The sequence below is a fragment of the Gavia stellata genome, chromosome 24 (assembly GCF_030936135.1).
Source record: "Gavia stellata isolate bGavSte3 chromosome 24, bGavSte3.hap2, whole genome shotgun sequence".
In the NCBI taxonomy this organism is placed as follows: domain Eukaryota; kingdom Metazoa; phylum Chordata; class Aves; order Gaviiformes; family Gaviidae; genus Gavia; species Gavia stellata.
The window spans coordinates 11,772,931-11,797,227 of record NC_082617.1 but is presented as its reverse complement, the minus strand read 5'-3'; the positions used below and the strand labels follow the sequence as shown (position 1 = coordinate 11,797,227).

At 42.6% G+C, this 24,297-nt stretch overlaps 2 protein-coding genes across 2 annotated transcripts in view; both read right to left on the bottom strand.

Annotated features, from left to right (window-relative positions):
* The window catches only part of RABGAP1 (RAB GTPase activating protein 1), a 68,451-nt gene that overhangs the window by 21,228 nt on the left and 22,926 nt on the right, over positions 1–24,297 (bottom strand). The window contains exon 12 of the mRNA XM_059828659.1: positions 22,699–22,849. Coding sequence (XP_059684642.1) covers positions 22,699–22,849 — 151 coding nt within the window. The remainder of the gene's footprint in view (positions 1–22,698; positions 22,850–24,297) is intronic.
* On the bottom strand, positions 14,094–15,140 carry GPR21 (G protein-coupled receptor 21). Its single transcript, XM_009818261.2, has one exon. It carries the CDS (start codon positions 15,138–15,140, stop codon positions 14,094–14,096), a length of 1,047 nt encoding a protein of 348 aa, XP_009816563.2.

The following is a 24,297-nucleotide window of genomic DNA, read 5'->3' as shown; positions in this document are numbered from 1 at the left end:
TCCATCATCACAGGTGTTCAAGACTCAACTCAGCAGGGCTGGGAGCAACCTGATCTGGTAAGACCTGCTTTGAGCAGAGGCTTGGACAACATGACTTCCAGAAGTCCTTTCCAACCTACGCTATTCTACGAGTAGCGTACAACAGAAATCACTCACTCAAGCTCTCTCCAAAACACTTTATTTACCCAGTATGTAACAGGCAGTTTTAGTGTACCTTTTGAATCTGAAATTGTGCTCATCATATTGAATTAAAAAAATCTGAATTGACCTCTACAATTTCAGAACTATTTCTACAATTTTATGCCATATTTTGTCATTTCAGATCAATGAGATCTCAGATTTTGTATGGATGTGTTTCACCATAATGTCTTGTACCTTTTGAGGCCGTCATGACCCAGCTGTTACCTAGCTCATTACTACAACCATTGCTATTACCCTAATTGCTGAAATAAAACAGAAACAAAAGCCCTCTGTTTGTCTTTTTGCCTACTGGTCCCTCTTTCTACTATTTAAAAGATTACTTTCCTGGGCAGCTAATGAGAACAAGAGCTCCTTGGTAGTGCCAATCATCTGAAAAGACGCCACAATAATCGTTAGGCAACCATTGCGAATGAAAGGGTCAAAGGTTCCCTTGTTAGGTGGCTTCCCTGGCAATGACTGAACACACAAATAAAAAAGCCAGTCATCTTCACAGGTGAGATTACCACCTAACAGTGCCCAGGTTACCACTGCAAACATACAAGATGCTCTGTGGAAGCGAAACAGAAGAGATGTTTTATTTGTTGAAAAGTTTTACTATATCCAGATAACCCATGTTTCTGTTAGACAAACGGAAAAAAGGTTAGAAGTAAAACAGTTAGTAAAAACATAGATGATGTAATCAGCGTGAAGACCATTAAATACTTTTAGTTGATCTTTTTCTTCACAAAACGATTTTGCAAACAAGAACAAAATCACCACTGTATGCTTGATTTTCTCTTCTGATTTTAACCCAAGGTTAATGCTCTCTGTGGCTTAATACAGACATTTCATTAGGAAAGCATTACACTGCTATTAGAATCAAGTTATTGGATTGGTTTGGAAATTATACCAAAAGTACTGTTCAGCATTTCAATTTGGTCATAATGAACATGCTAAAGAGGTCCGTCTCATTACAAGGAAATCAGAAACAAACAAAATCCAATGCTAAATAAATTTTGTACAAATATAAGCCTTTTAAGTCAACAAAGACTAATAAGATAATGGCTGGCTGTTAGCTTCAGCTAGTTTTGCAAGTAGAGAAAGACAATGCTCAGAAACAATTCTGAAAACTTTAAAGCATGTGAATACAGTCTTAGTGGTAACTTTCACTTTCTTAAAAGTTTGCAAGACAGAACTACAATAAAGTACTCTGCTTTGCAAGAGCACAGGTACTGTTCACTGCTAATAGCAATTTGTGGTACCAAACAAGTGGGTTTCCCGAGTGCTACCTGTGTTCTGCTGCAATGGCGAAATAATCACTTGCCTTTTAATCCACCTATTTAATAGCAGAGACCAAAGCATCTGGTTGGAAACTCTGAGGATAGACTTCTCAAACAGATCACTCATTATGGCTAAAGAGAACTAATTAGCGGTCTCTCTCTGGCTTTTGCGTGACTTGTTCAGCACTTGACTCCTATGTTTCAGTACAATTCTTCAAGTAATCTGTAACACCAGTTCCTGCAGCTGAATCATAGCTTGGGGACAGAAAAATTAACGGAAATGATAAGGTTTAAAAAATGTTTTTCAAACCATGGCTTTGAAATCTCCCCACTAGTACAAACTGCTGCAATCCAAGCATTGTGTAACCTTTTCTTTACTCCTATTTTTATACCTTGCTGTGAGAATTGGCTCAATGGGCAATTTCTCATGCTTTCAGGGGACTGGGAACTGAAGGAAACCCTTCTGAACCCACACCCTTCACAAACTGGGACTGAAAAATAGAAAGCTAAGAATGACAGGAAGAAAAAGAAAGTAATAAAGAAAACAGAATGGAAAACAGCCATGAGAACTGAGGCAAGCATAGTGAAGATTAAAATTCTCACAACAGTTCACCACTCCGAAGGAAAGCAAGAAAATGTAGATGCTCAGACTGAGAACATACCCTTCCTCCCCCTCTTTTATGCACTTCAAAGTATTAGTGGAGTTATACTTAAACCTTCATCTCCAGTTGATTTAAAAAGAAACTACATGAGTAATTATGGAAACCAGGACACAGTCCAGCAGGTAAAAGTTCATCTATTGTACCAGCCTGTCTGTAAAAGCACATTGGTTCCCACCTCCTAAACTGGACACGCTTAAAAGACATTCTCCTTGTATCTTCGTCATCTTCCGGGGACCATCCCAGGATCTGCAAACCATATCATGCAGTTACAACCTCGATCAACGTCTTCAGACTGAGACTGTGTTACTGTAGAAACTTTTTCTGCAGCTTAAGCCATCAATTAAAAGACATGGAAGAGCTGGAGTTCCTAGTACCTCTTCATGGGGCTGATTACTTGCAGTTTCAGCAGCTCAGGTTTATTCCTCCTAATCCCCTACATAAACCCAAGAGGATGAAGAAGCAGCAGCGAAGAATTGCTGAAGGGACAAGATCTGTGATGTAAAATAACTGAAATAAGAAATCTCCAGAGAAGCAGAGGAAGTTGCCTGCTGGAAATGGCTTGCCACCCGAGGATCAACTCCTGTCTCACCAGGCTACTAGAGAAATCCGATGGGGACATGAAACATAAAGCCTTTACCTAGACACAGGTTGACTTCAAAAACAACGTCAAAATGGTGAGGTCCAAACTTTAGATTCCCCCCCTGCCCCCACCCCCAGAATGATTCAAAATATGGAAGGTTGCTCACTGGGGTGAGTTATCTGACACAGCCACCACAAAAACCAAACTCTGCCCGATTCTCACTCTTGCCCCAACGGGATCGATTTTCACACGGCAATCATCTCTTAGGAAGGTCCCACTGCCTTTGCAAGGATTTTGTCACACGATCAGAGATTACTGAGAAGGGTCCAGGGACTCAGTCCATCAGTGGAATTTTACCTGCTTTGCCCAGGGTCAGATCACGGCGTGCCATGTTGCTGCAAGGCATCTCGGTGCAAGGCATAGACAAGCCATTCAAGAGAGCAACAAGCCAGCCGGCAGCTTTCAGCAGTTGCAACAAGCAGAAAAAGCCAAAACTCTCTGAAACTTTCATGGGCAGCAACAAGGGTAATATTACACAACAGGGTAAGTTATTTTGAGCAGATCGGTACATTTTAAGTACATCCAAAAATATTAGAAGGTCTTTCAATAGCCATTTTCAATGTGGGTAGGATATCATGTCACCACGTCTGTTTTGCAGGTTGACGGCATTCCCAAGATTACTTTTAATAAGCAATATTTACACTCAGTTTTACACAGAGTGCATTTCCTGTACTTGACTTCCACCAAACCACTGTGAGGCTTTGCTAAGAAGAATTACACCTGTTACTGAGACCTTAAGGAAGTATCACAAGATCCACTTTCAAAGCAATGCACTTGTTAACTTCTCACAAGAAGTGCCGCCCACAGAATGTAAGATTTACCTGGAGTTAGCACTTACTGAGAACATTCACAAATAAATAGTATTTGTGGAAAAAAACTGAATAATTTAGACAGATTCAGAATGGTTAGACAGCTGCAATTTGATACAATAGTGCATTGATACAGCATACTTTCAGTCCAAATATGGCAATATAGTGCAATTCTAAAAATAAAAGTGAATCCCTTGTGATATCCAGCTCTTTCGCTGTGTTCGTTTCCTTTTAGGGCCCAAGTTTCCCACAGGAAAATTATAGAGAGGAGTTTGCCTACAGTGCCCTACATCATGTATGGATAAAGCGTAAACACAAAACGCACGCTGGAAGGTTTTCCTGCTCTTGGCAATTACGTACAAGCCAGACTATTTAGAGCAATCAAGATAAGAGGAAAAAACCCCACCCAGTCCCAAATGAACACACCTTTATCAGCACAGTTACATAAAAGTCATCCGAGACAAGACGTGAAAACATGTGACGTATCATTTATTTCTTAAATGTATTTATGATCCATTCAGACCTTTCAAATAAAGTGTACAAGTGCATTTCAGAATAAAAAACTACACTCTTCACACAGCTCTGCAGAACACTACATTTCATCAAGAAACTCGAAGCAAAAACTTCCTATTAAACCACCCATGCATCCTTTGGCTACAATAATATCACTGATCAACAAGTACTGCTATTCAATTCTGAGTTTCCCTTTAAAGAGAAGGAGCATCCTAAAATACGCTACCCCTTCCAGAGACCTCTCTTTAAAGAGAGAATATTAAATAAATTAGCTAGGCTTTTAGGCAAAACAGTAAGGCTACTTAGTACTGTTGATGCACGATCCATACATTTGGAGAACAGGCAATCCTAGGCTATGTGAAATGCGTCAACAGCCCTTGAAATTTTAGTAGTATCAAGATTACATCAATCCAGAACTAATGGCAGACAAAAATGTAACCAGTGGAACAATCACTGAAAAATGTGCAGTTTCTCTTAGGATGGGAAGTGCTGATAACAGATTCAGAAAAGTGTTTATAAAATTCGCTAAGAACCACACTGACATTCTGAAAATTACATATTGTACAAAGCCCTAAACTGTGTGACTGCACAATTACTGCCGTGTTAAATTACTTGTTTTAAAATACATACATACGTGCGCACACACACACACGTAAAATACATATATATGTATTTTAAAACAATTAATTTAAGACGGCAGTAGTTGTACAGTCACACAGTACACATATATATGTATGTACATCTACAGCAAAAAGGAAACAAGCCAAGAGATGTATGACACAGCTGGGGTACAGATCATCTCAAAGGGAATAACACATTTCTTTCAGTTTTAATAGCTCATAGCAAAATTACCTCTTGGAAATAATTATGCAAAGATTTAGAATCAGATATTTACATGCTTCTGATTTATCTCGTTCCATTTAATATTTAAAAATATGCAAGTATTATTTTAAATCAGTAACATTTGTCATTTTGGGCTCAACTGTAGTTTTTCTTACTATTAGTCTTAGTTGAAAAATCAGCTACAGAAATGTCTGTTACAACGACGGGTAGAAGCACCCCTCTGCCCTGTATTTTAACAATTCTGAGTTGGCACAAAATACATCATTCTGGAGCCACAACAATAACCCTTTCTCAGCCACCTTGCGTATCAAACCCCCACCTTCACCATCTCCCCCTTCCCTTGCAGAGTACAAAACAGAGCAAACGCAGGCAGGGATGAGGAACACCGAGGAGCCCAGGCTGACACCCCGATACTCCCCACCGTGTCAGAACTGAACCCAGCATTAGAGAGTCTTAAGGGTCGGATTGGCTCTAATTCACCTGTTTGCTTTTCTAATCTGCTTTGGTGGATTTTTTTCCGTAGTTCTTCATAGCAGGGGTTTCACACTCACACCTCTTTCATCTTTTAATACAAAACAATTTCTAGCATTAAAAGGTGCACGAAGTTCTTACAAACACACACATGCACATTCTTACGTGTGATTTTGTCTGTTCTTGGCCTTTTCACTGGCACAGGAAAAACCTACCAGTTGTAACACTACTTGTGTAAGGAGCTGGACTGTCTCCCAAGCAAAACTCCTCGTAACGACCTTCTGACAAATGTCCAATCTCCACAGAACACACTGAAATAATCTCACCAGTGGCTTCTGCTGCCCCAGGTACTGTGAAGGCGCAAGGAGACAAGGTGGGACACGAGGAAAAGCGAGCATCCTTTAAAGTCAGATCGCTCCACTGTATTTCGTTCAGCAAAGCAACCTAAAAGCACATGCACGCATAGCCTCCCATGCTTGCAGGTTAATTGTAAACAGCATGTGGAAAAAACCAATTAAAAAAGGTACTAATACAGTTTTGAAATCCCTGAAGAAAAGACATACCCACGAGTATTAAGAACAGTAAAAAAGCTCATCATTAGCAATTGCAAACTCGTTTCCATCCTGTTGCATTCATTAGAGGAATACAAAATTGAATCTAGTGTTTACATGCTAGAATTACAACAGAAACTAGATTTCAAAGTTTACATATGGAGAGAAATTTATCAGCATAGGAAGCTGCAAAACACTGTGCTGTACAGCATTTCTAAAGACATAAGTCTGTGAAGACAATATATGTGATTGCAAATCCCTTCAGACAGTTCAGAAGCGTGGCTGGAGGTAATGCTGCTTCCTGCTATCTGAAAGGATTAACTGCACCATTATTCTTAGTAGGTTTTAATGACAACAATTTATCCTCAAGAAATACCTAACACCTCAAAAAGCGAGGTGATCGCAAACATCCAGGTACCTTACAGCCCTCAGGGTTTTAGTTCTTTGTACACTAAACATCAATTCTTTTGACAGCATCTACAGAAAATGTTTTAAAAAATGTTTTTATGAAATACTTTCAATACTCAGTAATGCTAATATTTAAAAATACTTCACAGTGTGGTACTAATGTAACTTCATAAAACGAGCAACTTGAGTTAGCTAAAGCTCAAAGCCTTACATTATATTAAAATAGTCCAAAGATTTCACACACGCACACAAAATCACTAGCACTATAAATATACCTAAGCCACTTTAGTGCAAAGTCTGGTTTTGCTTCCCCTGACAAATCCCTCTATATTCCTGCCAGCATATTAAAACGTCATCCTTTACTAATCTAATTATTGATTTTCAAGGATTCATTTACAGTTGAAATCCCAGAAGAACTTTTTTCAATTTACCATAAAAGTCATGACTTGGTTTATTAAGCATTTGATCGCTTGTGTCACGTGATCTCTGTAACATTTAAGAACGACTCGCATATGCACAGCAAGATTTGAGTTCATCTTTACAAGGAGTTACTTGAATTTATGTAACTTTTTAATGAAAGGCTCTCCAGTAATGACCATCAGAGAGAAGCCAAAGCTTTGAATTACGAAATTGCTATCCTCGTCTTACAGGTTCACAAAAAGAAGGAAGTCAGAACAAAGAGCTGGGACTCTCTCCCCTCTCCCTCGCCGCCCAGGGAACCCTCACGCTGCATCTCGGGCGCTGCCGCACGCAGCGGAACTGCCCGGGCGCAGCACTCCTCCGCACGAGCCGCGATTGCTACCTTCAGAACGGGTCTGTCTCCCTAAACCCCCGTTCTAAATATAACCTAATGCAATGTGCACCCACTCAGCTTTTCTAAAAACTCCTTAGCAAATAAAGCTACTGGTTATCACCCTGCGTACAGGTAACAGTCCCACAGTGACTTGGCCTCCCGGTCCCTCCCCGGAGCAGAGTCTGCGACTCCCTTCATCAGCTCAGTGATCACGACACTCCCCCGCAACCTCTTCAGGCCAAAACAAAGATGACTTTAACGACTTCAGTTTCTCAGTTTAAGTAACCACAAATTCACTAGCTAGAGGATCGGTTTTGACTGGGCGGATTGCTGAAGTACACCAGAGGCTGCAAATAAACAACCGGCATCAGGATACAGGAACATAACTTACGTTACCGTTTTCATTAAGTGCTAAAGCCCGAGAGACGCAAATATGATACGGGTGAAATCCTCAAACACTTCCATTTGCAGCCACCCCTAAATGCCTGTAGAGCCGACACAGACTGTGGCTTGTTTCAAACCCTGCGATGGGAGTAAGAACCGAAACGTGACAGCAGTCAGTACCGAGTGGAGAACCATCAGCAAAGCTGCCTGCGTCAGCAAAACATTTCACCTGTCTAGAAAACCTTGTGTCCCCGAAAAACAACCTGACAAGCTGACTAAACAAACTCTATCATCTCAGATTATTCCCCTATTGCTAGAACACCTCAGATGGTCAACCATGACACAGACTGCTGTTATTCCATTCCACCTGAACTGAAATGGAGGGGCTGGATCGCCACTCCGGCTCTGAAAGGAATCCGTTTGCTGCGGATGCAGGACCCCCGAGGCTCAGACGAGCTGCCTATGGAGCGCAGAAAAGCAAAAGCAAGAAGGTTACACTCTGTCTTTTAAAAAATGTATTGCAAAGGGTATGACCCAAATTAAATACTCCATTGTTTTGACAGAACTGCAATTTACGTCCTACCACCAGCACAGGCACAGCTGTCCAGCGGGTTTCCTTTGTTTCCACTGGCCACGACTTTCAGTTTCTTTCTCTAAATACAACTGCATCTGGTTTTACACATACTAAATTTTAATTTTGAAGAGCTCTCCTCTTCCAAAGACATCTTACACACGTAATTTTAGTATTAAGTTGTCAGCCTTTGCTTATCTGCAGAAAATGTCTTTCCAAGTGGGACCTCTGCAACACACAGGCAATAAGGAAAGTAACAACAGAGAAGCTTTAAGACGTCGGCCTCTAGAAATCAGGAGGACATTTGCTTTCTAGTGCAAAATGGGTTGTTTTCAGGAGAGGGGATTCTCCCATCATCCTAAAAAGGAGGGGCTGTTTACTTTGTTGGAGACAGTCTGTAGAAGCTGATGGCCCAGCTGCGCCTTACCCGAGGTCCAACCTGACCTCAGCCAAACGTATTTCAAGCCCACACAATTACGAAGTCTTAGGGGTCCCAAAGGGACTAACAGATCTAATATATTGACCTGAGACCACAGCCACATACCAACAACAGTATTCATAGTATAAAGAACACGAAACATAAAAAAAGCCCTATCTTAACCACACTCTCTAGAGCTCTGAATTTCGGCAACAGGAACGGAAAGAGAAGAGCAGAAAACAGATTGAAAGACAGAGGCAGGCTGAGACAGCAGGGAGGAAGCACAGCTTCCCCAGGAGAACAAACGGACTCGGCTTGGGCATCCCTCCGCCAGCCCGCCGCCCCAGCCTCTCGCCTCCTGGAAGCCTCAACAGAACAACCCCGGGGTTTGCAAAGTGTCCGTTCCTTTAAGTTGCATAAGGGAAGACAGCTACTCTTCCCCCATTTCGGTATGAAAACCGCGGAGCCTTTACACCTCGTGGATCGCAGCAGAACATCACTTACAAACATGTGCTTTGCCAACTTCAGTCAGTGTCGGTAGTGAGGTAAAATTCAAGTTCATCTGGAATGATACCACAGAAAGGATGTGTCGTTGTATTCCACAAAGTCATAGAAGGGAAGAAAAAGGTTTCTAAACTAAACAACAAAATAAGGGCCAGGTCAGGGAAATGTTTTAGCAGGTGCTTCAAGTACCCAGAACCAAAAATGTGTTAAAACAACAAAACCCCGCCCAAAACCTCCACCTCCTATTAAAATTACCTACAATAGATGAATCAAGTAATTGAAAAAAAATTTAAATGGGCCTTTTGTTTGTAATGTCGCAAGGTAGACTCCTATGCTCAGATATTAATTCCTAAGAAATAACGTTTTTAAAGCACCGACCTGAATTAGAAGTTCTGTCAACTTCAAACCCTGATGTGGTGTAAGATCAGACTGAAATGTTTCAGACTTCCTGACTCATGAAGGTTCAATACATCTGTTATCATCACAACAGTTGGTAATACCACAAATAAAAAAAAAAATCTGCTTATCAAATTTGCATACTGAGTGCTTCCATCTCACATCACATATGCACCTTGGAAGTGTCTTTTTCAGAACAGACAAACTGCAGAAATTTAGGACTTCTTACAGGTGAAACCTTTGTATAAGCGGGAAAGGAACAATGCCACAGAGATGCAGCGTGAGACTGAAATTTGGAAATTCTCATTCAAGTCTCTGCTCTGAGAAAGACTCTTCATGCAACCTCATGCTACTCCCGAGACCCTCTGTGCCTCGGTACTTTGTACCGCTTCCTTCTTGTCAAAGATTTGTGACAAATGTTCAAGATTGCCCCTTGGCACTCTGACACCGAGCCATGTCAGAATTCCAACTAGTAGAAACAAATTTCTGAGTGATAAGAAGCTTAGAAACAAGTACAAAACCCCTAATAGCAAATAAAGACTGTAGAAACTAGTGACATTTAATTAAAAAACCTAACAGTAGATAACAGCAAAACTTCTGTTTCACACAAAAAAGATCTGCCGAGTTAAAAAATACTGTCACTTCATTGGAGATTATAAAAAAAATAGTATTTCACAGATTTTCTGCCAGCCTATTTGGAAAATGACAATATAATCACAACCTAAACTTCCAGTAAACTTTAGAAAAAAATTTAGAAATCAAGAGTTCTAGATGAAGCAAATTATCACCTTCTGAGAGGTGTGTATAGAAATCCTTTCCATGGTACTAAAAAAATGCCACTGAATTGCATCCTGCAAATTGAACCTTCTAGCAGCTTAATTCGAAAATGAGGCAGATAACCATGATAAAAAAAAAAAAAAAAATTTACAGCCTGAGCTGGAACATCAAAATTGGTTCATTTAATCATATCACAACACACAATTTTTATGAAGATGTAATTTGATTTCTGTATTCTCCTTGGTGTGGCATTCATCTGTGCAATGCTCTTGATACCAATTTCTAAAGCACCAGGCACACTCGGATACAAATATAGCCAAGAAAGGATCAGTTTCATATGTACAATGATGAAAGTGATCCAACTGGAAAGTTTGCTGCCTAACAATTCATAGCACAGATTGTGATGAAAAGGACTACTGTGCCTCACGTTAACTGTATGACAAAGCATGTTAAATGGACTGCTGAGCAGACAAGGTAATACATTTCAAAATTATTTCGGCCACAGTCGGCACAGTGAACAAGATTCACCCCCATGCAATTTCACTGAAGACAACAGACTCAAATGTTACGAGTATTTAAAACATCTGATCACATACAAACCTAGATCAACATTAAATTAACTTACAGGAAAAAAAAGTAATTTACATTTAAAAAAAATAAATAAATTAACACAGACAAAAATAGAAATATTTGACACTAAAACTAAGCTACTGAGGCAACATTTAAAAGTGTCTGTCAAAACACTGGATGAAACTCGAACGCATCAATTGGCTGCAACTCCTCTCTGTCCTCATCTCTTGGAGACTTCCAGATTCTGATTTTCACCTCTCACGGAAATCATCTGAGCTGATGAAGACTTTGAGATGAGTAAGGCAACTGAAGAAAAGCCTGGCTGTTAGGAATGTAATAACCGAACCTTAGCTGCAAAGCAACAACAGCTGCAAGCATGCATCTGCATCTCTAACAACCACTATACTTTTAAGTACAAGTCTAGGCTTATAGCTGAAGTGGCAACTGCTTCACCTCGCGTTAAATCTCTATGCCATGATTTAGACCCCTTACGTTTTTTTCAATTTTCCATATTCTCAAAAACTAGCATACAATGCTCCTACTTAAACCCTCTATTCATGCCATGGAAAAAAAAAGCAACAATCTTTGCTCTCCAGCTTCCACTTCAACATGAAACTGCCATTTTTAGGGGTTTAGGCCCTAGCAGATTCTTTTCTTCTATTAAATTTAATCAAATGCTGGTTTAGTGACAGACTGCATTACTTCAAAGGCTTGGAAATGTTACATAAGGTGAAGAGTCAGAGAAAAGCTATTGGGAGTTTACCTGAGAGGCTGTTCCAAAAATACCACACGCACACGCCTTGATATTAGTGACTAAAGCCCTTAAATTGTTCCCCAAAGCCCACCTTTGCCATAATACTACAAAACACTTGAGAACAATTAGCCAGCTGATGTGCTGTGAGCTTATTACACCATTTATAAATGACTCACTACACCCTTACGCTCCGCTCCCCCCACGGCTGTCTGTGTCTCTAACCAAAATTCAGACTGCGAGAACTCTGCAGAACAAATCACATCTACCGCGTCTGCGCAAGGATCACAGCGTAAACCCTGGCTCTAGACACTGTCTTATTACAAAAGATAACAAGAAATGTCATTGTGAAGGCATCAGGGTTTAGACAACCTTTGTTCTTAGCATTTCGGATGAACTAAGGAGGAAGTTTATCGCGAGAGGTTTGGACTATTGATGAAATACATTGAAAGCAGACGAAGATATGACTTTAACGCACTTTGTAACAGAGCTCTCAAACGAAAACTAGGCAGCAATGCGGGGGGGTTCTGCCCCATCCTCCCCAGGAACAGGTACACACACATATTCATAAGAGGAACTCATGTCTATCAGCAATGAGTGCTGACAAGTACAAGCCATGCCAGGAGAGCTTCATCCCGCTGCTCTCTCTTTTCTTCACTGTTTTCTCGCTGGCAGCCTCACAAGACTGTACCGGAGTACCTGTGGATGGGCAGGAAGCGGGATGGTCTGTAGCAATCGCTGCAGGTGCAAACACAGGACAGAGACACAAGCCGTTATCCTCCAGGGCACAGCACAGAAGACGAGAGGCCGGGGCTCACAGCAGACCAGAGAGGAGGGTATGTGTATGCTTGCAAGAGGGACAGGGTAGAGCACTAAAAAGAGGACGATCTTAATCTGTAACAGTGGACCTGAAACCATTTAACAAAAATACAGAGTCTTCCCTTTGGCCAAAAAAATGACCACAATTCTAAAAAAGTCAAATCACTTTTCCCTAATATTTTTTCATTCCCACTATGACTAACAGTACATGCCAACTGTAACACAGGAGCCCACAGAATTCCCCAGGCTCACAGCAGTCCAATGCACTGACTGGAAGCACAACGAAGGAAGCGAACTGTGGACGGCCACAGTGTATAACCTGCTCTCAGACCAGAGGTGTGGCGGGGCGATGTCCCCGTCCCAGGGATGGGGTGAGATAAGATGATGCAGACTGTGATCCATTATTACAGGAATACATGGTTCACTTTCATTTTCTAATATGGCATCAGTAAAAAGACATGGATATTCTTTAGGAAAACTAATTAATTTGAGGGCCATACCGCCTTCTTAACAGCATTACAGTACTCAAAAATATTTAATCTAAGCTAGCTTGAAAAAGCTGCAGTCAATGAGATTTTGTTTCTCAAATACGGACTTCGTTTGACCATTTAGATATACGTTCGCCAACAGGATTTAGCTCCTGCTATATTCGAACCATCTTTAATCCCACAAAGGCTAAAGAAAAATGTCTCTGATTTAGCTCTGTGCACTTATGAATAACTCAAATACTACAGTTAAATTTACAACATAGTTCCCTTAGCTGTTTAGAAGACAATTGTTTTCCTTCCTTTCCCCTTAAGTTCCAGTATGTAAAGTATCAGAAGAATTTAGATTAAAAAAAAAAAAAAAGGGGGACATGTTATTTTTAAAGTTGTTCTTGAGAAAATTTCCACATACAAAACCGTGGCATTTCTCCACTGGTTTGAGAATAATTTTCACATGTTGGCATCATCCTCAAGTGGCTGCCACAACTCTAGTATCATAAAGCAACATGTATTTTTCTTAGCTTATCAAAACACATTTTATTTAACTGCTAAATTTGGTCTGATCCAAGTTTTTCTTCTTACTTCACAACAAACAGGAAAACGCAGATGCCGTACTCTGATCGCACACATGCATCCTACCAGAGAAACGGGGCATGGAAGCCAGATCAGTCCTCCTAAGCGTACAACTGTTCAGATCACATCGCTGCACTCATGGCTCTGTAAGACTTTAAATTCACACTAAAGTGTTCACATTGTTCACTACTGTTCTAGAAGTCCTGTCTAGGTAGCACTGAAAAACAAATTGTTTGGCCCCTTCTGTTATGATGCTGGAACATTGTGTCAATATACTTTGGCATATGTTAAAAAAAAAAATCCCTGTAATATACCATTTACTGTGACATTTCCACTTCAGATCTATCATTTACATGTGAAGCACGAATCTCGAAAGAACCTAGTAAAGCTGTAAGAAAGACTACATTTTGCCGAAGCTCTCAGACACCCACTCCATTCAGTCACACCAGCTGGAGAGGTAAGTGTCAAGATACAGCTTTATTCTTAAAAATGAATACGGAGGTGAAACTCCACAGCCTCCTCCACAGCAATAATTTTTTTAAAGTGAAATCACAATGATATGTGCTCCCGATTCTTCTATGCAGCAGCATTTCTCAGAAACCTTTTTGCAAATCTGGACATCTTAAAATCATATTTAACTTATTTTGCAATTTACGGAATTGTCCCTGCACTTCCCAGTCCCGCCGACAGGCATCTTAGACGTGACATCCGTTGGAAGATCTTTTGCTCCTAGAGGTAGAGGAGTCCTTAGCTACCCTCTGTCTAGCGCAAGAGGCACAAATCGCCCCCGAGAGACGCTTAAGCCCCTTCTGAAAGACACTGTTGGAGAGACTGTAAATGACACAGTTGCAGAAACTGTTGCTAATGGCAAGCCAAGTGGTCAAGAAGGACGCAACGCGGTTACTATAGACATTGGAGCTCTCCAGCAGAAAATAGATTATGTAGGGCAACCAGAGGATGTAGAAGACACTGGTGATGCGGAAGAGAACCATGGCATAGCGCTTGTCCGGGCAGGGCTGCGCCTCCCCAGCCTCCCCGTCCTGAGAGCTGAAGCGCACTCGCCTCTCGTTGATCTCCTTGGTGTGCTGCTGGCAGATGCGGAAGATGTTGAAGTAAGTGAAGCAGACGATGAAAGCAGCCGGGGCATAGAGCATCACCACAATGAAGAGGGTAAAATAGGGATCAGTGTTCCAGGAATTGGCACACCACTGAAACACATCCCCGTGATATCCAGGCTTTCCCCAGCGAAAGGAGGGTAAGAAGACCAGGCAGGAGTACAGCCAAATGATCAGTATGCAGATTCGAAGTCTCCATGGGGTAACGAGCGTGTTGTAGGTCAGCGGCTTCGTGATGGCAATGTATCTGTCAATACTAATGCACGCCAAAGAGGCCATGGAGACGCTCTTCAGCACTGATACCACATAACCAAAGATCTGGCAAACCAAGGACTCACTTAAAACAATAGGATAGTGCAGCAGAGACAAAGAAGGCACCAGACAGCTCACGCCCACCAGGAGGTCAGCATACGCCATAGTCTGGATGAAGTAGCTGGTGGTGTGGTGGTTCAGCAGAGGTGCACAGTGAAAGACAAATATCACAATAATGTTGCCCGAAATAATCAGCACCATAAGGAACACAATAATAACCACTTCCAGGAGGCAAAAATTGATGGTCTCCAAGTAGCTAATGGCCAGGAGACAGAACGGCCGGCCACTCTGGTTGCCAACCAAAGAGGAGTTCATCTTGAGCACTGCAGTGATCTCTTCACTTCATGCTCCTGCCCGCTGCCTGCAGCCACTCCAGGCAGCGGCTGTCATTGCGGCTGGTGCTGCGTGTGTAGCAATGTCAAAAACGGAGCTCCAGTCCCCCGGGCTGCTCCAGATGCTGCTGCTGTGCATTGTCTGCAGCACAATTCCCCTTTAAATCCGGCTCCCCGCCGCTGCTGGTGCACCGGGACCCAGCAGCAGTCATGTCAGCAACTTCACACAGGCACCGGGGAGAGGGCTGATACTAAAGGCCCCCTGGGCGGGCTGCCTCGCCGAGGAGGGACGAGGGCTTGGGGGAAGAGGGAGAAGGAACCTTCAGCGAGCCAGGGCGAGAATCCTCCCAGGGGCTGACAGAAGAGAAGGGCAAAGCGTTTCACAGAACCGCCTCGCCCCCCGCGCTACCACCGCCACCGCTCCTTCCCCACGCCCTGCCACAGCGCGCCGCTGCCGCCGGCTGCCCCCGCTCCCCGCCCGGCTGCCCCCGCTCCCCGCCCGGCTGCCCCCGCTCCCCCCTCCCGCGGCCCTTCCCCGCGCCCTCGGCCCGGGCGCCGGGCTCCGGCCGGAGGGCAGCGCGGGGAGGCTCTGCGGGCGGAGCCGCCTCCCCGAAATTCCTGCCGCCGGCCACCCAGGCGGAGGGATGCGCGGCGGGGAGGGGGTCCAGCCCTTCTCTCCTGGCTCCATTTTGCACGACGCTTTTGTTCGCCGCCCTCTCCCGGCCCGCGCCGCCCCGGCCCCCGCCGCCGCCCAGCCGCCCCCCGCCCGGCCCCGGGGCGCAGCCCTGCCCCGCCGCCCCGGCCCCTACCTGCCGCAGGCGAACAAAAGCCCGGGAGCATCCTCGGCCGAGCGCCGGCACGGGCGGCGTGTGCTCCGGCCGCGGCGATGCGGAGCCGGGGGGAGGGGACGGCGGGGAGGAAGGGGAGGGAGGCGGGCAGGAGCGCGGGGGAGGGCGCGGCGCCGGCGGGGACCCGGCGGGGAGCGGGGCCGCAGCCCCCCGCCCGCTGCCTCGGCCCGCCCCAGCGCCGCGCCCGGCCGCGGGCCGCCGGCGGGGGAGAGGAGCCTGGCAGCGCCGGCCGCGGCCGCGCGGGTTTGCGCTCCCACGGCGCTCGGCACGCCGGGCTGCCGAGGGGCCGGAGGTGCCTCACCCGCCGCGACCCCGCAGGCTCCGGGAGAACGAGCGGGTCCCCCGCGCTCCGCACGGGGCGGCGGCGGCGGGCTCTGCCCGCGCACCGCCCGGTCCTGCAGACAGACACACGCCCACGCCCTGGGCCTGCAGACAGACGGACACGCACCGCACGCCCCGGCTCCTCCGCCCGGCAAATGACAGCCGTCCCAGCGAGGACCGAATTCAAACCCTCAGTCGTCATTTAAGGCTCTTCCACCCCAGACCTCGTGGGTAAACACTTATCTGGAATAAACGTGCCCTTCTAGGCGTAGTTTGTGTTGCTCAGGAGACACCTGAAAGCAAGGGCAAAGCTGCGAGCTGCGTCCCACCAGTGATCCAGATGTTGCTCCAGGCAGGTGAGCACCTCCTGCATACCTATACACCAACCCCAAAGGCGTCTATCCCTGACAGTCCCCGAGACAACCCACACCGAACTAGACAAAGGCGAAAACCCAATGACGCTCCAGAGAGCAAACACGCAAGAGGCTCACAGCACGGCACTTGAACTTGTATTCGCTCCATAAGCTAATACCATCACGCGTATTTCACCAGAAAAACCTCTTCGATGCATACAAGGCGAAGATGTCATCACAGGATGCTCGTATCTTGTAGTTTGTCAAGAGCGTTGTACTCTCTTGACGTGCTGGAAAACACTTTGCCATGGTACGTGGGAGCTCGTTCTCCGACCCGGATACCAGACTGCTCCACTGCCACGGCATAGGGCAGGCGCATCGCTACAGGGATTGGTCTCTGAACCGATCAAACCAGTACAAGACTGGAGTGAGGCTCTTCAGCAATTAAAGTCCTTTTGTCAAAAATGAAAGCCTGCAACTGGCATCCGTACGAGCGTAAGTCCACAAACTGAATTCCAACTGATACCAACAAACCCAAGGTTTCAGTTAACCTAAGCTAAACGTTCGTTATTCTGTGGGATACCTAATGGAAAATGTATTGCAGCCAAAGGGATGGATCTCAAACAAATCGCACTGCAACGCTCAGGATTTTAGCTGACCTGTAAGTAGAAAAAAAGATTTTACGATACACTTGTATCGGACAAAAATCTGTGCTGGACAACAGCATGACTTGGCAGATTTTTAGTCAGTCCTGTGCCTGAAAACAAAAACCACGAGTTTTCCCACCCTATTTTTACCCCCAAAAAGATCCCTTTACTATTGTCCTTAATTTTTGTTACAATTTATGGCACTTTTACTCATGGCAATTGAAGTACTACAACTGTAGCTAGGAAACATAAACTTTGAATTAATTTTTTTGCAAGGGTATTGCGGTTATACAAACACCAAGCTATGACTGAATTACTGCTGGAGAAATGATCTCCTGTCTTTCCAAAGCAGAGAATGATTTACATACCAATTGATTCAAATAGTATTTCTAGATCTTTAGGCATGAACAGACGCATTATAAACATCCTTAAGAAAACAACATACACTGAACTTTAAATATAACTCAGCAATATAAGAACAAGTTAGTACTGGAAATCGTGAGACTGACCAAAACAGTATCTGGCTGCTGAAATTTCAAAACAGGAGATGCACCACCAAAAGCTCCTCAATGTTTAGATTTTTATTACAAGCTTAACTCCTATACAGCTGCTAGGTATTTCTGTAGGAGAGACAGATCTGTTTTTTCCTTTAACTGACATTCTGTTGTTTCTCCAAAGCTGAGAGTACTAACTCTATTCAAAGTTCACGCCAACTCACTCCTGCTTACTTAAAACACCCAAGTCCAAACCAGCAATGTCTCCAGTTAATTCTCTCAAGCACCCCTGCACCAGAAGCCAGACCAAAGTGGCCAACAAAGAGTGTAAATTGCAACTGGAAGGTAACTGGGCTGGTTGTACACCTACCTGCTACCCCAGCTCTCTGGTCAAGCGCACAGCCAGCCTACCGAGAAGAGCCACTTCTAGAAGACATTAAAACGTGTGGTTCAGGTGGCTGAGGTCTGTGAGAGAGTGAAAATAGTTCTGTGTTGTAGAGACTTCTCCCACTCTATACACCGACACAATACAACCTCATCTAAGACTATTAAAAGGTATTCAAGAAATCATTGAAAGTTACAATGAGAACTCTTGGGAAAACTACTGCTTGTAAAAGATAATTAAACTTATATCAGCACGTGATCAAAACTAATCAAACAAGGGATCTAGACATTCAGGCACACTGACAGCAAGACTACGTCATACTTCTTACACCATGATTCACAGATGTACGTTAGGTTTGATTTCAGTTGACCGGACACAATCATGGGCATTTGTACTCCTGAAAATTAAATGTATTCTTCTTAATTTATATGAATATATGGAAATCTGATTATGATACAAGTGGGAAATAAATGTTAGCCACCCACAGCTAAAGTACTGTTACATTTTATGCCACTGATGAAGCAACACATTTGGTCAAATAATGGTAGTGACATTTTAATCTATTTCTTCATTAAAAACTAGTATCATTTGCACCAAGACAGAGGATTACATTTGGTAGAACTTCTGTGTACTGTAATCCTCTGCATATGGAGACAAAAAAGTGGGAAGATGAGAAAGTGGGGAGCAAGAGTCCTGCTGAAAGAAAAACTGGAACAAATTCACCTCTTACCAGACCTAGAATTTCTACCACAAATGGTGACCCCAAGGTAACACCCCAGGATACTCCTCCTGCCACTGGAATTTTTTTTTTTTTTTAATTTGTGCCACAAGATGTCCCTCTCACCTTGTAATTTTCTTAATATAGCGTATTTATCTGGTACAACAGTTCATGGTTTTTTCCTTTCGACATTATTTCCTCCCACACAGACCTATATCTAAAGCTTTTATTTTCTCCTCAATATTGTAAATGTCAGGTTCTTATAATTCTAGTATTATGAAGTACTTCTCCACTGAGAGATCGCCACTCATCTGAGAGATTTGGTAGTTGTATTAATTCTTTTTAAAAACCTTGTCTGAAAAGTGGCTATTGTCTATTTTGCTTTGTATCACGATTATTTTTTTAAACCCGTATCGCTAGCTTTACAAGTTTTCTACTCAACAATACCTTCCATCCACCTATGACTGTCCAAAAACATGAAGTATTTTTTCTGCAGGCGTCCATTAATGCCTGGAGAGAGTCGCCATATCTCTTCTCCTACCTTTCAGTGGCTGGAAGCCTGAAGATTAACAGCCGTAACCATGATTGCCAGAGTCCTACCAGGAACAGATGCCTCTCAAAGGGATTGTCTAGATCGTTTTACCTAGAGTTTGCTTTCTGTCCCCAGTAGGGACATGACCTTAATTCACTGGGCTGGCTTTCATCCACGCTCCCCACCACGAGCACTGCAATCTGGAGTTGCTAAAAGCTTTATTATTGCACACAGATGGTGTGCAAATTCTCAAAAGTAATTTGTGGAAGCACCACAATGGTGAAACTTAAGACGCTACCGCAATAAGAAAAGCACAGAGTACAAAAACCCAGCTAGTGTTTATCAATGAAAGAAGGAGCAAATAATTAATAAATACGGTCACGATGACTAGAACGCAATGTGCACACCTTGAGGCACGGTTTCAATGTCATTTTTAATGCACAAGTCAGATTCAAGAAGAGACCTAGACACAGCCTTCAGTGGTAGAACACAGCAGAAGACATTTCCTTTTCAATCATTCTGTAGCCACACATCAACAGCAAACAAAAAAACTATCCTTGCAGCAGTTAATTTGCAAAAGAAAGCAAAAAACACAGACTCGCCAAGCACCAGGGGCCAGAACTGCACAGGAAAGCAAACACCAGAAGAAATACTGGTGCGCCTGCATCCAACACCCTGCACACAAGGGGAAAAAAAACCCCTGAAAGAGGCCAGAAGCTTTTGAAGCAGCTGTCAACACAGATCCTTATTAATTTGGGACTGTGGTGCCGCATGGGGTCATGAAAAGCCTGACAGAAATCAAATGCAGCTACAGGAATAGAGGTCAACATTAAGAGAGAAGGGGCACTGGATTACGAATACTCAAACAGGCTTACTGCATCTCCTACTTGCACTGAAGAGCAAAGGTTTTACATCAACTCCTTGTGCTTCTGCCCTACGCCACAGCAGTTGCTCTCAAATATACCATTTTCAATGCATGGTAACGCGAATAATCGCATGCTTGCCAGAGAAGAATTTGTATTAGTGATACACAAAACATGGCGAAGTATTACAAGGACGGTAAAGCAATATACGATAAGCGACCCTTGCCTTCACATAATGAACAATTTTTTTTCCCAGACATGTTTACTCCTGTGCATTGCCGCGTATTGACTCTAACTGAGCCGCTATTTTCAGAGCAGTAAGAATTAGTCACATTAAAACTCCAAAATTGTCAAATAATCTGTGAAAGGCATGAAAATCAAAACTGAATGCCAAAGCGCAATCCAGCATTATTGTACTGTTGGCATATACTATATATGACGTGTCTGCAAACATTATCTTCCTGGGTCTTGAATTCATGTTCTCATCAGCCTCCCAAACAATCTTTGCATTCTCTGCCTATTCTCATCTTTAGTACTTCCACACAACCACTGATAACCTTTTTTTGAAACCTTACACTTCTTCCGCTGCCTGCAGATTGAAGAAATCACAGTTCCATTGTGAGACAGCCAGATACTTTTGCTCTCAAAGCACCGATCTTTGTCAATGCTACAGAAACAGTCATGGCCCATCTTCATGCGATTTACATTTAAGTCACAATAAGGCACACAGCCTCAACAATGGTCTAATACGGCACTTCCAGATTAAAAGAGACCTCATTTTCATTTGCTCGAGCTCGTTATTGTGCATGTAGCATGCTGGTAGTGTACTACAGACCTCATGACTACAGCAGAACCTGAAAAAGGTCATTTGGTACTCATTTTCTTTCATTGTTTAATTCCTTAATTAGCCTCCACGCTGAATGACCAGTGCAGGTATAGCCAGTCCTTTTGCTGCAGAACACAGTGCTGGATCCACCTACTCTCCCTTTTACTCGGACCCTAGAGATGCTTCCAAAACATTAGATCCAGGTTATTTCCTTTGTCTCTGCCAAACATAAATGAGTGGAAAGGCTTCACAGATTTAAAAATGAAATGTTACACAATTCCTTTCTAGCTCACAAAGATAGTAGCAGTACGTGTCACCAACTGTGCCACACAGAGATCATCTTTTCCATTCTGATACCAAAACACTGAAACAGAGAAACAAGTGATGCTGTCAGCTACTCACTAGGCGATTAAAATAACACGACAGGAGTAACTGTGATATACTCCTTGCCAGAGCACTCAACCTCCACATTTTTTGTATGACTTATTCACCATAAAATCCAAGTTATAGCTCTACTATGCATGTACCAATATTAAGGAATTCAGATCAAGTTTCTTCTATATTCAATAAATGTGTGGAAGTACTTATGGCAGAACATTTTTAGCTAATCTAACATGATTCATTCAAATCACATAGGATCCTTCCTGCACAATTCCAGCAGAAACCGAGTTTAATTTCAGAAGCCCTCTTGCCCTCAGAGTAAGGTCTTTGATTGCTCCTTGCAAATCTCTACCACCAGAACATAGATATACAAAGGCTGATTCAGTTGTTTTGCTTTTTTAACTGGTGAATAATTAATTTCTGTTATACTTGTACTAAAGTGGCATCATTAATAATTTCTAATACAGTCCTCCTAGACTTCAATGTTTGATGAAAGCAGTAAAATACAATGTATCTATACAGATAATGGTCAAATCCAAATTAACACATCAGTTTTCTGGATAAGGAAGTGACATTTCATTTTGTGACCCACTTGTTACTCTAGAACTTTGAGAAACACTGAATGATGGCTGTATATATGATTTGTATTTTCTTTTCCTATGTTACTAAGGTCAGTATTCAAGATGAGAAGTTAAAAAACTGCCGTCTAGTGCAAAAATGTCTAAAGTGTTCTGGTTTTTCTATCAAAAAAAGGCTGCAATTTCAGCTAGTGTTGGATTTTTAGCATAAATGTTGAGACAATACAGCAGAATTCAGCTTTCATTCAGGAAAGCCAAACAAGCCAAGGAAACGAGCTTCCGGAATCTCTGTCAATTATGAAAGCAATTAATAGAATACTAATTTTTGACAAACTAACTCAGAACTCATCTGAGTGAAACAGAAGTAGGACTATTAAAAAGAAAGCACTCTAAGTAGAGATAATGCCACAAATAGCACTGCATGTTAGGGTTTTTTGTTGAAGAGAGGATTGAATTACACTCACTAGTTGATATACTACATCCAGATACACCCATGAACCTTTAAGCAAGAGGGTACACACTCGGAAGTCTCTGTATTTCCGTTCCTCACGATATGGGGGGGAGAAGATGGGGGGAAAAAAAAAAAGCATTCTACCTTTGTGATGAGAATTCGGTACTTCTCCACCAGGTGATCGTTATTATGACACCCTGCCAACAACTGCCACACTTCTCCTCTCAGGGCCTCAGGGACACCACTTCTCACCAACGCTGACAGCGTCTTTGGCCTCACGCTCAAATTGAGGTGCCTGCGTGAAGGTGAAGGCATTGTTACTATGATCCAAATACAAATAAACGAGTACATGAGCAACAACTGATGTGTTACATCAAACATGTCAAATGACAGGAATTTCAGGACAGTCCGTATGTTGCCAAGGTAAGTGAAATTCAAGTTAGGAAATAAAACAGATTTGGAGAAGCACTTTCCAAACTATTTCCTTGATTGCTATTAGATTTAAATGTAGTATTATAAAACACTCAAACCAAAACACTCCAGCAAAACTAGAACTGGAGGACAGGTACCACACTGTGTAAGATTCCAAGCTCAAACTACACCAAAATGAGAATTAATTTGCAGAAGCATATACTGCTCTCCAGACTTCCTACACCCAAGAGCAGGCAGGTAACCCTCCAGGTGAGGGAGGGAGAGAAGAGAGGCAAACAGATAGGAAAGAAATCTCACATGGTTATCTAACTACATCCATGCATTTAAGCAGCTTCCACTGCACAAGCTAGTCCCAGGCTAAACAGTTTTTTCAAGTGAGACTGGTGACAGCTCATAAATTACAGCACTAAGTTGTAAAAACTAAACCTACATATAATTTATGCAGTTACAGAAAGTTAAGCTGAACAGTCCATTCGTGGCTTATACATAAAATCCCCAAAAGACACAGAGGCCTTAAATCAAAGAAATTACAATTTTTCTGCAGTTACTAAAAACCAAACTTCCAGGTAAAATGATTAAGAGGACTGACAGAGCCGGGCAAAAACCTGAACTTACGTCGTATTGATTGCATTATCTTCTTAACAATAAACAAGTATTTAATAATGTTTGTTATCAGTTTAACAGATATGTGGATGATAATTTTACACAGACTGGGCCTCCTTGTTGCCCTTCTCCAGTCTACAGTCTTCCAACAGAGTAATCTGGAGACTAGCAATGCGGACGTTTAAATTGGTATGTATTGCACAGAACCTAGTACCATAATGTCCTCCTTCACTTTGCTTTCTCTAAACAAAATCAACTATAATAAAAATAATATTTACATAATAATTACATTTATATCTATATACGTTCATGTCTATAGACTTATAGATCATATATTCATAAAGCATTTATTATACCTTTATCATATATAAGTATACATAAATATTTATATAAAATACTTGTTATATACAAAATAATCAAATTATTTGTAAAGACCTATAAAACTGCTTTGCCTTAATCTCAGATCAGAGTAAGTACAACAGTAATTCCAGTGAATACAGCCACGAAGTGTAAGGCTGTAGACCAAAAACCACACACTACTAGATTCTTCCAAACTCTTTTGGAATGAGAAAATTGTGTGACTCAGCAGTTATGAAACAGGAGCCAAATATTATTTAGAAATCACAAAATACCAATGGACATTTAATTGCTATACAAATCTAATTACAGGGTTCTAAAAAACTAGCAGGAAACTACCTGAACTCTGAT

Excerpts from the sequence above, each read along its gene's own strand:
- GPR21 (XM_009818261.2), bottom strand. The coding sequence starts at position 15,140 with ATGAACTCCTCTTTGGTTGGCAACCAGAGTGGCCGGCCGTTCTGTCTC.